Source organism: Myzus persicae, unplaced genomic scaffold (assembly GCF_001856785.1).
Source record: "Myzus persicae strain clone G006 unplaced genomic scaffold, MPER_G0061.0, whole genome shotgun sequence".
NCBI classification, from domain to species: Eukaryota; Metazoa; Arthropoda; class Insecta; order Hemiptera; family Aphididae; genus Myzus; species Myzus persicae.
Genome location: NW_019100470.1, coordinates 811,506 through 829,386, shown reverse-complemented (window position 1 = coordinate 829,386; position 17,881 = coordinate 811,506). Strand labels below are relative to the sequence as shown.

General features: G+C 29.9%; 1 protein-coding gene across 1 annotated transcript; it reads right to left on the bottom strand.

Moving 5' to 3' along the window:
* Window positions 1-1,043: 1,043 nt before the first annotated feature.
* Window positions 1,044-1,764, bottom strand: LOC111040752. The gene is made up of 3 exons (XM_022324793.1): window positions 1,662-1,764; window positions 1,499-1,581; window positions 1,044-1,420 (listed from the first exon to the last, which is right to left on the bottom strand). Exons 1-3 carry the CDS (start codon window positions 1,732-1,734, stop codon window positions 1,133-1,135), a joined length of 444 nt encoding a protein of 147 aa, XP_022180485.1. The 5' UTR covers window positions 1,735-1,764; the 3' UTR covers window positions 1,044-1,132.
* Window positions 1,765-17,881: the final 16,117 nt, after the last annotated feature.

The following is a 17,881-nucleotide window of genomic DNA, read 5'->3' as shown; positions in this document are numbered from 1 at the left end:
TGTTTGGTGTTAAAGTTAAAAGTTCACTGTGCATAATATGTTTGCATGTTTTGGAATTATTTTCTACAAATGCACATTTTTTAAGATTTATTGATTTTTGTTGCATATTTTTAAATGATTTTTGATTATTTACCCTTAAAACAATTATTTAGTAAATTTATTTCATCTACATGATTTTGTCGGCAATAATACCTATAAGGCGATAATCAATAGCTCTACGGAACCCATTTTATTTTTAGCTCTAAGGACAATATTATTTTTATTTAATCTGTCTTTTACAGTATAATTTTGTTTGCCAGTACATAGTGATCGACAGACTACACGATCGTTATCGTGTGCATGTATCGTCAATCATTGTCGTGTTCGTATTTATTTTGTATTCGTTATTTTTTATATTTATTAGCGCTCGTATTTGTTGTGTAATATGCCAGAAGAAAAAAAAACACAAATTAGTCGGTTGAGAAATTTAATTTTGGAATTTGGGGATAATATATTTTCCGCAGACGGAAGAATTTTATTTTGCAAAATATGTGAAATTAAAGTAGAATATGAACGGCGATCTAGTGCAGTAATACAACATATACAAATAGTAAGACATATGAAAATGAGTAAACGGAGGGAAATGTTCAATACAAAAACCCAGCAAATGATTAAACAAACTAATACAAATAAAATATAATTATAAAATAATTTTTTTTTATTACATAAAAATTTTAATTGCTAGGTAAAGAAGATGCTGAATGTTAAAAAATCCAAATTTTTTTTATAATTAAGTATGTTTAAAGCATACATTTTTAGTAATATGTACAAGGTATGTTTTTTAACGTCTTTTTTTATTAAAAATAAATGCATATATTTAAGTGCATATTTTGATATTTTTTTGGTGCATATGTATGCGCATATTTTCTATTTTCTATTTCCTATTTTCTGTAAGCACATTAAGTCCCGAGCACTGGTTATAAGTAAGCGAAGTTTATACAAAAAGATCGTATGTTTAATCTCAATAATCGATAAATAACAAATATTTTAACAGAAGTAACTAATAAAATAAAATAATTATATAGCATAAAAAACTCTACATAAATAATAATAATAAACTCTAAGATTAAAATAATTTGTTACTGTTTTAGTACTACAATATCGCAGGTGTGTGTTCATGTCTTAGAGTATACAGGAAATCACTAGGAACTTGAAAGTTCTTTCTGCGATAGTACGTGTTCAACAAAAGTTCACCGTCTGTTGTGATCTTAATCGATACAACAACATCAGACGTATTAAAAATATATTTGTCTTTTGACAATATGTCCCTCAACTTCAGATACCCAAACGTTTTTATAAATGTCGAGGAACACTCCTTCGAGCAATACTCTGCAGACATACATCGACGACACGTTAAGTGGTGACATGGTTTCGTACGCATCTATATTTAAAAAATACATAAGCATACGTTTACAGTTAATTTTGTGTGATTTGCAAACAAGTAAATCAAAATTCTTACCTCAATGACATAGGTACTACAAATTGAGCAATAAAATCCTACTAGAAAAACCACATTCACTGATTCCGCATCGGCCAAAACGTCTATATTGAAATAACAATAAAACATGGGTAAGTCAAAAATGAAATAAATCAACAAAAATAATGTGGACTCCGCCGTGTACCATGCATCTTGTTCACGAATTTGTACCAGTGTTTGTAGCAACTTCTTTCATCATACATTATTTGATTAATCATGATGAGTAAAGGAAGTCGAAATATAACACTTGATGAAATCGATCGTCGAAACTTCTACTGGTAACAAAATAAAAAAGATTACTGTTATTATTTACATGCTATATCAATATTATATATTATATTATGTATGAATTTCAACACATCGATTATTCATTTACGGATTAATTAGTGTCCCGATTATAAATCTTAAAACGGTAATTTAACAGTTTATTATATAATATAATAATGTAATAATGATGTATAATATTATTATGAATACATAGCTTTTAGTGACTGCAGTGAGTAGATTTTATATATTTTCGATTTCAACGTTCTCATAATCAATTAATTATATCTTCGAATAGCTACATACTATTTTACATCGAAAAATTTGTCTAAAAGTTTAACGCTTTTATTTACCTATCTCAAAAATTAATTTTACTACCACCTGTTTGCTCATCAAAATACAATATAAATCAGTCGCAAGGCCGTAACTGCTTTAGGTTCAAAATCTGAATTTTTTTAATGAAAACAATTTGACGTGTACACACTGTTAATTAACTATTGTATTAAGAATAATATTTTACTTTTGTAGAAGTAGTAATAACGATAAGAGTGTTTGCATTTAGAACGTAAAAATGAATTTGGACCCCCCTCCCCCACAGAATTTTTTTTCAGTTTCGACCTTGATCAGACGCGCTCAACATTTTAAATATGATGTGTTAAAATTGTTAGACTAGCTATAAGTCACCAGGACACATGTACACGAAATATAGGTTTGAAGTTAAATATAATTAATATTTATTATTGAATAACAATTTTACTTGTTTTTAATATAATAATAATTGTCTTTTATTATATCTTTGAAAACTTAAAAGTACAGAACTTTTCTGGCATTTTGGTAACTTTTTTTTAATAGTTGACAAACTCAGCTAATGAGTTGCATAAACAGGTTTTATTAAACCTTATTCAGCATTAATATTTTTTATTAATTTACACTATATAAATCTAGAAATTCAAATTAAATCAATTTATCAATAAATCCAAGTATTTTATAATACTAAAATCTTTAATTTTAATCTAAGAAAAATTTTTATTTTTAAAACATTAAAAGTTGTATAGTAAATGTATATTACTATAAATGTTGAGTGATTTAAATTGTAAAAAATAATGTAATCTCCAATATTATTTAATATTCTCGTCAACCTTTTAACGAATATATTTTTCTAATAATGCTTAACTCAAATATAAGTCACGGCTCATGACCAAATTAATTTATCTGAATTTCTATTGACTTAGCGTTGCTATAATTTCCAAACGTCATATTACACTCATATTAAAAATAGTATTCTGTAGTAATAATATCATTTGTAAGCACCTACGTATTAATATAGCTACTACCTACAAATACAATTTATATATGTGAAGACGTAGAGACAGTATATTATTCTAGTAAATTATACTATGATATTGAGGTGGTTAAATATGTCAAGTTCGACTGTCTCGTAAATTATAATAGAATTATTAGGTATTTATTAAAACCAAGCGAAATTATACTTGCTCTGCTCCAGTTACTCGGTATACGATCACCGCAGTGGATTTAAATGGCGTGAAAAAAAATCCTCTGACCGTTCAAAAACTGACGACGTCCTCTTGCCACCCATAACCAAGACACAACAGTAGAAGACACCTGCAGTCGACGTATGTCTATTCCCTGTATTATATTGTACGAACCGGTGGAATGGCTATTGGCGGCATAGTCGCTGATTCGTGGCCACAGTCCAGGGACTATCTCGCGCACACAGTGCTGGCAACCTGAAACGACCGTCAGCCCGCGATTTTGCTTCATATTTCTCCTTTCTTTGAATCCCAGTGCAATTCGAACATTTTGCTTGACGCATATAACACTACTGTAAACTGTGTGAGTGATAGGTGATTTAAATGTAAACGTTGTAGCCTAACACCATGATGCAGGAATGTTAAAGTACCTATGACAATATTAGGCGCTCCTTACGCCTACCATCTCCAGTCGCAAGATTCGAGGTATTACAGAATCCAAATTATTATTAATTGATGTTATATCTTATGTGTATAATTATTTAAATGATTAATTTTATAGTTAATACTTGTAAATTTAATAAGAGGTACTGCAATCAAAAAATAAAAAATCTATTGAGAATTAAAAAATACACAATTAATTCGAATATAAAATTACTATAATTTTTAGTACCTTTACAATAAGAAATACATACCTAATTATTCATAAAAAAAAGTACCAACATATTTATTTAATTTTTGAAAACACCCATTATCAATAGTACTTTGTTTAATATTTTTCATTGACTATTGACGAATATAGTAAAAGGCACTAACGGGATTATAATTTATAGATACGGATAAAAATATTCAAATTATCCAGTTTTGTGGCCCAGATAAGCGAATAAAAATGTACACTACAATCATGAGAGTTTATTTTTGCTATTGAAGAATTGTCCCGATGATTTTCCGGATCTACTCAAATACTACCTGAAAAATAGGTACATGTAAACTCTTTTGAGTCCGTAAAAACATTTTTATACCTTATATTATTATTCAATGTTTATAATAATATGAACACACGCATGTATACACTTGAATTAATTATAAAAAGTCTAAATTTAGCATTAGTCTAAAGCATTTATGCACCTAAAAAACCCACCACCGTCTTGATTTATCCATCTGTAAAAAAAATCATCATGTACAACATTAATTCTTTGCGATCTTACTTATAAAATACAGTATCAGTTTATCTAATATCAGTACTAATAACAATATAATGTCGTATATTAGGTGCGACATTTGTCATCTAAATATTAGGTACCTGGGATAAGTCAATAACTTATTTGTTAAAATAATTAAATTATCAGTTATAGTAAATAATAAATAATTATAATATTTGTACACGCGCATGCCTATACTAACACTTTGCATAACATGTATATATATTATAGTATCTAACGATATACCTACCTATTCAAAGTGTCACAATTCAATTTTTTTTATTTTTTTCAATATAATTATGCATAATGTATCTTATATTATTAAATTTCTGACCCAATTTAAATATTTTGTTTAGCAAAATTATCAACATTATCTAATAAATAATTTTAGACATTAAAATGCGATTTCCTCGTCATAGTATTGTTAACAAAATATTTTATTTTATAACATTGTCTATGCATCAAGGCATTAAAGATATCGACTACTCTAATGTTAGTATAATTTATGATATTGGTTATAGGCATTTACGTTAAATCAATATTCGTACTAAAGCCGTAAAGGCTTTTCAAAAAAAAATTAAACAACATATATAAGTACAATATAATATGCTGTACACATTATTGTAGTTTACGCCGCAGCTGCAGCTGGATTAAACCGGTCGAATATGCGTTCGAAAATGGCTGCCGCACACCACCAACCCGTATATTGTACACGTCGCCGTGTCAGCGTAACAACCGAAACGCCTATAATATGACAATAAATGTACGAGAGGAGAAGTGCGCATCATGGTAATTAAAAATTTTAGTGGGAGGGCGTTATAGCCATACATATATATATAGTCGTCTCGGAACTCAATCTGTCAGCACTGGTCCTTAGGGGGGGAAGAGTTGTCCTTGACTGCTGCTGGGGAAAATAAGACTTATTAACCAGTATACATAAAAATCGTTTTTGAAAAAAATAGATTTATACATACGTATCACGTTTGTGTTTTGTCCAAAAACATAACAAGGGACACAACTGGACAAGATTGACCTTTTAAAAATGTCCGCCATCGTCACGAATGCATACCAAGAGAGATCGGACAAAACGTCGAAAAACGTGTGAAAATGCTCGAGCGATATGAAATCTCAGTGGCAATGGTGAGGTAGTCCGTAATCTTAGTGAGGGGGGGGGGGTATAATTGTAAGCAACCTCGCGAGATAATTGGTATGACATTTTTCGTATTGTCTTATGAATACAAATCGATATTTGTTTCTGTTTTCTTCGAGACGCGTCATCATAATATTGTTACGATTAATTGAGAAAATTATTTTTTTTAAATTCTCTTTAAATATATACAGGTAAAATGAACGGCTCCACACGACGAGATCAGTCGTCACAAACTTGTATACACTGCAGAGAGTGCGAGCGAAGGGGTGCTGCAGGGGGGAATGAGCGTTAAGGTAGAAAACATTTCCTGCAGTAGTGGTGATAATTAAGCCGTTTCAGTTCCCTGGTGTGGAGGTATAGTTATGTATAAATGTGTACGCGTACCTATGTAGATATATGGGCAAGATTGATAGATAATACATAAAATTGTAAGCTTTTCAAACAAAAAAGTGTTGAATAAAGTATCTCCCTAGAAATCCCTATGTATATAATAAAATAATTAAATAACATTGGAATACTATTGTTTACACTGCCGCCGGAAAGACCGGCCGGCCGCACAAAATGGCCGCCATCGAAGTGCGCACGCGCATACGACGATTGGCGGATGACGAAAAAAACGTAACGGTTAGCGAAACGTATCGCAACTCGCGGATAACGATTTTGATCAACTCGTGGTGGCAATTTTATCATAACTTATACTCAATAATAAACAACAGGTAGGAATATAAAATTAATTACACATATAGGTATACCTATATACTCAATATGGGCGGGTTGTCTTCTGAAACTGCAGGTGGTCGTAGGTGGGTCTTCTGCTACTTCTACACAAACAGCAGAAAACCGATCGGATCTTCAATTTCCAAATTAAAATCCTAAACAGCGGTATCCGGCCTGCAGGTTGATGAAAATTGATAAGAGAAACAGAAAATTATTATATGTTTGCCCACAGTTATCGGCGATCGGCTGTTATCGCTACGTCATTAGGAGTTTTAATGGGTGATAACTGATAAGTCAAGGTGTCTTGATTCTCCCGCCCCGTAAATTATTAATGAAAATGTCTCATGTTATGGCAGTTACATTTTTAGGTACCCATCGTGTTTATTGGTGGGTTATTTATGCGTACTCCGAACGACAATTTCGACGACGTGTGATGATGGTTACGCCTTGTTTATCCGGTAGATGTAGGTAGGGATTTGGTCGTGTCGTCGCAACTTCCCCCGAATCATTGTTATTATTTGTTAGTATTATTATTTATTTATCAACGCCAATTCAAGAAAAGAGTGTACATAATGTCACAATAAAAAAAAAAATAACAGAAAAAATAACGGTAATTATAAAATATTAAAACCCGTATGGGTAATTATGAGATATTAAAATAAAATTTCCAAGGCAGTTATTTATCCAAAACCTAGACGCAAACCGCAGAGTTTAAATTCGTTTTCAAAATTTAAATCAAAAGCAACACTGTTGCATTCTCTTAACACACGACTTAAAGGATCATTACGACTAAAATATGATAGTGAGTGGAAACGTATGTCAAGTTAAATACAAATATTTAATTATTGCGTTTGGTGTGTAATCGATTTCGTTTATATCGTTATTTTTATTTTTATTTCTTATACAGACGAATTTTTGCCTGTGAACAATGTGGGTATGGTGGGTAGAGGGGTTCTGGTAGGAACTTTTTTCGTGAGCGAGCTGTCATCATTTTTTTGTTGTCACATTATCGTTCGCGCGGAGAACAAAGAACTGCGATTGATCCGCGGTATGGCGTGTACCTACCCCCCTCGATTTCCAGGTTTTTTTCAACCAAACTAATCTGCAACTGCCATTTGTATTATTATTATTAATAATACACACTACAACCACTACAGCGACCGTTTTAAGAACAAATAATATAGTTACCATTTGTAAACATTACAATGAATCAAGTAAAAAGGAAAATATTGTGGATTCCTATTATATTAAATAAAGAGGTTTTACCAATGGGTTACTTCCTATTCCTGCAATCACGACGTTCAGGCCATTTTATTCTTATAAATATCATATTTACTCATTGCAACAATATTTTGCAGATTGTAAATTAATTTGAACAAAAATAATTATTTCCGTATCAATAAAATAACTAAATTTTAAATATTTATTTTTCCTATCCAAATATTTTTGTTTTCCAAAAATTAATTATTAAAGAAACACAAACCAGCACTTACGTTGCAATTAACAGTAAAATGAATAAAATAAATAAACCTTTACATCAAATCGAGTATATTTAAGTAAACAATTAACCGTATAATTATGAAGAAATACAAATCTAGAAAAATTACTAGAAAATAATTTTTTTATCGGTTTCTTATTATTATTATTGTAAAATATAAATCATACACCTACCAATTAAATATAAACAAAAAAAGGTTTTAATTAAAATAGTGATTTACTAAATACTATCGTGGACATTTCCACTACCCCAATTTTTTTAAAGTTTACTATTTAGTATTCAACTTAGTATTAAACAATAATAATATATATGAAATATATATACATATTTTTTTTTTTTTTATATGAAATTTTTTCTTGTGACTATCGTCTAATTTTGTATGAAAACAGAATACATTTCCAAAAAACTTTCATAAATATAATAAATTATAGATGCATATTTGTGATCATTGTCTTTTTGGAATAATAACAATTTCCATCTATATAGTCACGCACCGAATTGCAAGTAGTTGCGGAGATTTTGATTTACATTGTAAAAGTATTTTTGTTTTAATTTCCATGTTCCTAGCCCATGATTTCCAATTTATAATGTTACCTATACAAAAAAGGTAAATACTTAACGTAACCTTTACCTATATAGTATATATTTATGATAGATTATCATCGTATCCAAACGTGTTGCATTAGAAAATACTAAAAAGATTTGCCCAATCGTGTAAGTCAGCTTTTAAGATAAAATGCTCTATCGTTTTGTAGCCATGGAAAAGTGATGCAAGTATATTATGATTATTGTGAGTATAAGTACATCAAACCTCTAATTTTATGAAGTTGTAACATTTTCGTCGATGACGTTCGAACAAGTGTCAACTGTCGAGTATACCTACACCGTAACTAATCAATAACACTGTATGACTCATCACTGTTATCTCACACATTAATGCCGGAGCTGTACACGGCGATGGTAGAGTACAAAGCCCAAAAAAAGGGGAAAAAAGTCTGTTTTCTAAAGATAATAACTAGTAAATACAAAACAGATGTATTAAAAAAAATCGCTACTAATTATGTATTTTTTTTAAAAAATATGTCATTGAATCATAGTCAATAATATTATTAAAAAGTAATCAGGAAAACGTATAAAGAATAGAAAAAAAATTAAATAATTATAAAAAACCTATGTATGGGTAAATGTTATAAAATTTCTATTTTTGAAAAATTAAAACACCTTTAACTATTTAAAATCACGGTATTGGTAATTACTGTCTACATCTGTATCTGTATCTACTGCACTATACTATATATTATAAAAAATGTCACCGGATGCCGTTATCCATAATCTAATGAAAACAATAAGACTGTAAGGGCTGCAGGGCTGTAAGATAATGTTGTATTTTATTATATTTTTCACACAAAACTAACATATTATGCAGAGTGTTTACATAAATTGTATTTTAAATGTTCTAAATTGTACCTATCAATGTATTTCAACGGTCATATGAACTTTTTTTTCCTCTGAGACTTTTTCTTTGAGACTATTTTTTCCGGATAAGTTTTTTTCCGGGGCTTTTTTTCCGGGACTTTTTTCTCTGACACTATTTTTCCGTTCCCCATACACGGTGTGTTCAGCTGAATTTCCCTAATATAGCCCATCCTAATTAAAAACAATGTCAAATATTAGGAGTTTGCGTTTTTATTACTTCGGTGTTCGTCCGCAAAAGGCAAGCCGACCGGTGTTTTCCGCCTCGGACGGAACGAGGCGTATTACATCCGTCGTGTTTAGCTAATCCGATATAAAGTGCTACAAACCAATGCATTTTGAATTCGATGAAAAATGCCGCAGAATACTCTGCGTTCGAAACACCTCGTATAGCCCCTACCTAAATAATACGTCTTGTAAAATTTGAAACGGTTTCGTGATTAGCTCTGTAAAATCTATTTGTGGAGCCCACCACGAAGTTATTCTCGTCTATCAGTCTCTGTAAACGACAAATGACAATACTTTAAAAGTGACAAAAATTATACGTGGGGCGGAATGCTTGGAATGCGTTTCAAAATCGTACGACCACTAATCGCGTACTCCACGGACTCGGATTGAGATTTTACTTTTATTTGAGTTTTAATGATGTATAATAACTAGCTAAGTACCTTTTCCAAATGTCAGAAAAAAAAAATGTCTTCAATTCAGACTATCCGTGAATAATGAAAGTAGTAGATATGTTTTGTCGTCACGTGCATAGCGCACGTTATGTTATTCGACAACAATTACAATAGTTTCTCCCACAGACTGAAATTTGTTGCAGATAAAACATTTTTCTACATTTTTCCTTTACCTTTAAAATTATTAGCGGTTACGAACGGACACGGTCAGCTACATAATATAACCAATACCCATACAATTCGTAGGTCTAACCAACAATCTATCGTAATCATCGGTCAAATTGCATCATCTCGTTTCGATTCGAGGAAGTCATTTCGTAATATTACGACGGTTACAGATAAATTTGAATATGCTCCAGCCACGGGTCACGTACGCATCAATAATTTATTGTTATTTGTTATACATTTATCGAACAACGATCCTTTTCGAGATCAAAAGAGCACAGCAGATAATACTGTACAATGACGTACTATTAGATATGATATTTCGGTTAAATTCGATAAAGAGTTATCAGAGAGTTCACGTGGTTGAAATACTCTTAAAAAAAATTTTAATAATCATAAACTGAAATTAGTGAAATGAGTAAGTATAACATTATCGAAATCGGTTATTATTTCTCCACACGTATTTTATGTAAATGCTACGTGGAGAATATTATTTACATCGGTTTAATACTTTGTACATATTATTATAATAATTAGGCGTCTTATCGTATACAACATATTTATACAGCTCGTTAAACGCTGTGTAAAATTATTTTTTAAACATTTTAATTAGAGCTGTAAAGTTATAATATCAGTGATAATTTATTTTATTTCACAATTATACCTACATAAATTGCATATGCTTGTGTAGGAGCCACAGAGTTCTATACACATATATTATACCAAATAATAATTTAACTTGTAAAAAAATCAGAATATAATAAATATACAATTGTATGAATAAAACTAATTTTTTAGCATGAATAGTTAATTAAGCGTCTATACAATTTCTTAAACGCAATTCTTAATAATAACTTTATTTCTGTTTCTAACATTCTTAAAAGTAAAAAGTTTGATTTTTATAAAATGCATTATTTTTAGCTTACTATATAACATATTATAACTTATTAACCTCTTAACACAAAATTTGAATTAGGTAAAAATGAACATAATTTCACAACTTAAAATATACATTATCTTGTATTTTTTGACATTTTTGATTTGTAGGTCTATTTTTTTTTAGTCCTATTTACGTAATATTTCTTTTTTTTAAGTTTATAAGTTATTATTTAATTTTCATCTACACCTACATGATCTATATACACATGCCGCACTAAATTTTAATAACATTTTTAATTTAAAATATTTCATACACTTAATAGATTTCTATATGTTTGTAAATTATGATACTTAAGTATACTTATAGTGCATTTTCTACATTCTTATTGAGAGATCTTAATGCATTCAAATGGATAGTGTATTCTAGTGTATTTTTTTGTGGTTTATTGCAGTACATATAGATATAATATTATACTGTTTATTTTTCCGAGATTTTAAGTGTATATTTTCGGGTTTTTTAATGCCTTCGAATCAAAGTCCCAATTATAATAACTAATAATACAGTATTATATTATTGTATACCACCTCTATAAGACGAGAGACTATAGCCGTATTATACAGAATAATATATTGCCGTACGCCAAGAAGAACACAATTTACGATGCCGAAATCGTTTGATATTATTGTAAGACGCATATTCGTTGGAGTGCCCGAGGGCAGGTGCTGCAGAGAGGAGGATACGGTCTATAACGAAACATCGTCTTTTATATCCATATATATGGACGGGCGTGAAGAGACGCTCCGTTGTCGTCATCGAAGAGGGTGCAGATAACGAAACCGCATTCCTGAAACCCTGTGGCGTTGGCCGAGGGGAGAATATTTAAGTAGTGCTCGTGGCATTTTATATATCTATATATTATATATGTGTTCATTCCATGTGTGTACAATGTACATATATAATATGTAACACACGCACCGCATTTACCTACCTGTAACTATCGGCCCGACCCCCTGTTGCGGCAGACGTGCGCAGTATACAGACGGTCGAAATGGTTTTATGATTTCGAAACGAAAAACAACACGATTTGTAGTATTATCTACAAAATTAATATACACCCTAACTAGCGGTGGTGCTCAAACTTTTTTTTCACCAATTATATAAAAATACGAATTATCGATATATCCACTACTCAATAATTCTGTTTATATGATGTAGCACAAATGCGCCTATATTATATCATTATACCACTATATTATGCATAATATTCTGTTTTATCGCTGTATGTAGATACATAAAATTCGACTTGTTTTCTTATCTTTAAGATGTACAATTAAGAAATAATTTTTTTTTAACATATTGTTTTATTTGTTCAATAAGGCGGACTATAATTTAAAATAGTTTATAAAAATAGAGATAATGGCGCCATGTGTACCTACAAAAAACAACATTTAATATTTTCTTTTGATCGCTAAATAATTTTTTAATAACATTGTACACAATTATATTTATATTTAAGTGCACCCAACGTCTCTATATACAATTATGCTAAATAAATATGAAGAGAACGATTGTATGTGCTGTACTACTGTGTATGGCACGATTCGGGATATTAAATCAAACAAGTAGGTAATAATTATATCGGTGAACCACACTTTGTGCTAACGTTCAAAAACATCAAGGTTTGTCGCAATGCCCTGCACAAAAATAATAAAATAGAATTTAACAGATGGTTTGACTGAAATTTAAATTCGTCACATTTTTAAAAGGATGTTACCCATGTATTAGTTTTCTCCGTCTTACAAACCTAGATATTTTTCGTTCATTAGTTTCAAAAGTGTGCTGCTAGTTTTGATATTAACTGTAATTGACCTATGATCAAACTTTTAAATAGGAACATTATCTGTGCTTTAACGTCGGTAGTTTTTTGATATTTTCATTTTCAAGCAAAATATTTGTGTGTGAAATATCAAAAATTAAAAATTTCCATAACTCTAGTGAAAATTAAAATATAAAAATTAACCGATTTAAAAATTTGATTCAGTTTGAGTCAGTTTACCCTAATATCAAACTTAACAACACACTATTAAAATTAGTGAACGAAAATTTGCTATGTCATACCTACGGTAGCGGAAAAAAAGTACACGGAAAAAAATTAAATATAAATGTGAACAGGTACTTATACCTATACTTTACTCCTAATTAGTAATTAATAATTCATAAATTATATTATAACCAATATAGGCAATTTTATATGCGGATACTCAATTAATAAGAAACGTTTTTTTTACCTATTTATTCAATGATAAATTTCGAATATAAATGATTTTATGTCTGAATATGGTTTATGCTAACTATATAATTAACTATATATAAGAAACAACTTGTAATAGTAAAAAGAAATATAAATATAAATATGAAATCATCTATATATAATATTACAGTGTTATAAGTTATAAGTCAAAAAACATCAGGGGTATAAGTAAAATATATATGTATAAACATACTAAATTTATACAAAAATTACACAAGATAATAATTTATGACATTATTTTCATCTTAATATATTATATTTTGTTGTGAGTACCAACACTCCACACGGTAATTACTAATTAGAAGTAGAGTATACATGTGTTCACGTTTATATTTAATTCTTTTTTTGGGGGGCTTTTTCCTTGGGCTTTTTTCCGTGGTGTGTTTATTTTTTTGTGCTATTTTTCCGTTGGAGTTTTTTTCTGGGCTTTCTTCCGTGGTCTTTTTTTCGCGATTCATTTCGTACTTGTATAAGGCAGAGACAACGAATGCATGGATAGTGTCCTCTTAATACTAACGTATAATCGAGTATACCTACATCGAGGAATTCGGACAATCTACGGCAGTGGCGTCATTTTAGGGGTGTCAGGGTAGGCATTTGCCCCCCTTGTCCTATCGGGACGGTGCCCAGGTATGGGTAGGTGTAGGGCTAGTTTTGGGCCACAAGCCCGCAAACATGATTCATGTCATAGCTAAATAAAAATTCGTGGATCATCCTAATCTAGTGGCTAGATGTTATTTATTGTTATAAATGTATTTCTAATATTTTATGTATATTAGATGATAGCGGAATTAGTGTCTGTGGCACGGTTGTAAATAGTATATGATTATCTACTCGTTTGCAGGATTAACCATTGTTTAAAGTTTTAATCATATACATTAGAAGAAGGCTATTTGTATTGAGATAAACGTAATTTGCAATATTTAAACATTTTAATTTAGAGATGTGTACATTTTAAGATTAAAGTTAGAAAACAACTTGAGCATTTGGATATACACCTTTTTTCAGTTCTATTGTTAAATAATTTTGATGCGCAAATGATGTACGACCTTTTAAACGGTTAATGCGCAACCCTCTTACGAAAAAGGTGAAAATTGAAAATAGTGATGTGCAAACGACAACCGGCGCAAATAAACGTGACGATAACGATATTATGTGCAGTGGATTTGCTACACTTAGCACACTTGCCGATATTAAATATTAAATGTGTAGGTGTGTACAATTGTATTATATCAGTGCAATTCAAAGTCACCTAGCTATACGATAGCAGATAGAAGCAAAAAGTTATACTTTGACATACATTCAATTACATAATAATTCGCACTGTGAGTACATTTTTATATAGCGTATAGTTACTAAAAATTTATGATTTTGAGAAAATTTAGTTTGATTTTTTTTGTATCATAAATCACTGATATATAAAAAAGCCTTTAATATAAATGTTTGAAATTCGATATTATATTATTCAAATTATTTAAAATAAATATTTTATGTTTGATTTTAAATAACTTTTTTAATTATGTCATCTATCTTATAATTTTGTTATTTTGAGATGATACGCTAATCCAACGATATTTTTACGCATATACGTTTGTGCATTGCAGTACTACCTATAATAACTCAAAACAATACACTTTTCCATGAATTAAATTTATTAATTTCCTTTGTAAAAATAAACTCATAGTTCGAATTATTAACGTAAAAACATTCATCTCCGACCCATAAATTATTTATTTATTACCTACTATAGTATTTACTGTTTGAAAGTATTGGGTATACATGTATGTGTTTATATAATGTGTATAATACGTTATGTAGACACAATACGTTTTGTACTTTTGTGTTATTATAATAATGTTAACATTTGTTTCGTTTTATTACTGAAGAATATGTACATATGTTTTATACATTTAAATTTCTATGTAGTAGATTATTTCACTATTGTGTTTAACGCTCAATAGCGTTATTCGACTCACAATACCATTATTATATATATTTATATTATAATTATAATTACTTTATATTTTATGTATTTTTTTTAAATAACCTTTAATACAATGTTGGGTTACAAAGTGCATGGGTCGAAAGGAAAACTATTATCTCGACCTCTCATCACACATACACACTCTTGTCAAGATATGTACTCATGATGGCAGTTACAAAATACCACATAATATCGTCTAGACGTTCGTTTTTAAAAGGTATACTGTTTTTAAAAATCTCACTGCAATGGCGACAGCGTCAACAAAAACCTTACAAAATAATACAATAATAATATATTATCGAATGTGATCGGTACCTAATCTTGATTAAGAATTGACGGTTGTAACCTTTTGGTGCTTTAAAATATTATAATATGGTTGTGTTGTAATGTTGGACGTGTTCGATGCCCACATGACAAAATTATTTACAACGCTTCTGAGTATAATATAGTGTACCCGAAAATGAGATGGCAGGTGGTAATTTTACAACTCGCCCATCCGAACTATAAAGTAGGCCGCCCAGTGAGGGAGAAACTGCTGCAACCCTAGGATAAAATTTGGAGAAGGGCAAACAAAGCGAAAATCAATACGACGCCAACAACGTCATCGTCGGTCCGCCCCAAAATAGAGACACGTGTACCATCGTTATACTCAGCAACAGTGATTACGCACGATAAAACGTTTACAATATAAACTCAGATTCATAATATATTTGGCAATGAACAAATTGTAAATATAATTTATAATTTTATGTTACAATGTAGGCTGGCCAAATGTTGGATGTTCTAGCAGTTCTCGATTTCTATAAGATTAAGTAATAACTTATAGGTATGCAAGTTGATAATCACAATTACACCGAAACCTAATAACTAAATGAATACTCTGGATAATAATACAATAGAAGATAAACCAGTTCAAAGTGTATACGTCGAACTCTTATAAAAGTAATTAACAGAAAAAAAACCTAAAATCTTAATAATTAATAACTTCTGTAAGTAAGGCTGTATCTTCGGGTGGTCTCTGCTTTTTGTTCCTACATCAATTATTTCTCTTTGTATTATTTTTATCATTTATTTTTGTTTCTGTGTACTTTTATAAAATTTTCCTATATTACGCTTTAGTATAGGCTGAAAATATTAATTTAAAAAAAATCATCAACTGATTTAAGGCTATATGAAATTACTTTTTTTTCTGTTGTTACCATAACAAGTTAAATAAAAATAAAATAAACTTTTAATTTTAACATAATTTTAATTTCAGCTATATGTATTATAAACAATTTAAAAAAAATTAATTCACTCTCAGCCTTGCCTTGTTTTCTGATTTGCTTATACCGAATCGCAGAAAAAATTACAATTAAAAAGGTCCCACAGTAGGAAAAATTCAATTAATTTTAAAAAGTCTAAAATAATAAATACCTTCGTATAGGTACTTATATTATAATTACATATATTTTTTTTTTTATTAAAGAAAAAGCCTGGACAACATGACCATTGGATTGCTTTACATAATATGGTCTTAAGTAATTTAAATGAAATTGTACAATTCAATATCTAGTAATTACGTATTATAATAATGCAATTAACAGTATACTAAATGAGCCACAACTTTTTCTTATGTAATGACTTATAAAACTTTTTTTTCCTAGTGTGGAACTTTACCGGGAATTTTTTGTAAGGGACTTTTTTCCGAATTATCACTAGCACCTATATTAATTGTTATTGGAAAAAAAAATTACAATTAGTTTATTATTCTTTATTCGTTATTTATCAATGTCATATTAAGCGAAGTGTACTTTTATATTTTTATTTACATTTTATGTGACGGTTTTCAAAAATTTTAACAATTTTATATTTAGCAATAACATAACTATAATAAATTATCAATGAAAAGCAGCGTTTATAATGTACTTGACTATTGTTATTAAGTAATATGATATAACAGTATAAATATGAATAATTTATTAAACTTCTTTAAAGCACGATAATACATTAGATACCTATGTTAAAAACAATGTTACATATTTCATAGAATAGTTGGTAATTTGGAATATTTAGAGCATAATTATTGATCGAAGAGGCTCGGAGGGGCTTTTTTTGTAGATTCACATTAATTACGACCTTATCGGAGGATTAAGCCACGAAAAATATTTTAATACTATGACAGCATTGCCGGTACATTATAATATATGTAAAATGATTACAACAAGATGTTACTGGAATGCGTACGTGTGCCTTATACGTTTTAATAATATCGGAACAGTAAAAATGGTTTTATAAAAGAAAAAAACCATAAATATAAAAGTAGGCAGCGTAATAGAAGACGAAACCAAAAAAAATATCGAGTTGGAGTGTGTGGCAATAGAATTCGGGCGATAATAATAAATTAACAAGATTATAATGGTTGCAGGACGCCGTTGTGTTACAATACAGAGAAAACGTCTAATCGAAACGCACCAGAGTGGCCGACCCCTAGCTGCGGCGCCGTGGCATTTGACCTTGTCGAACTCGTTTTGTGATTCAAATCATTATCCGGTCGGACTTTACACATCAT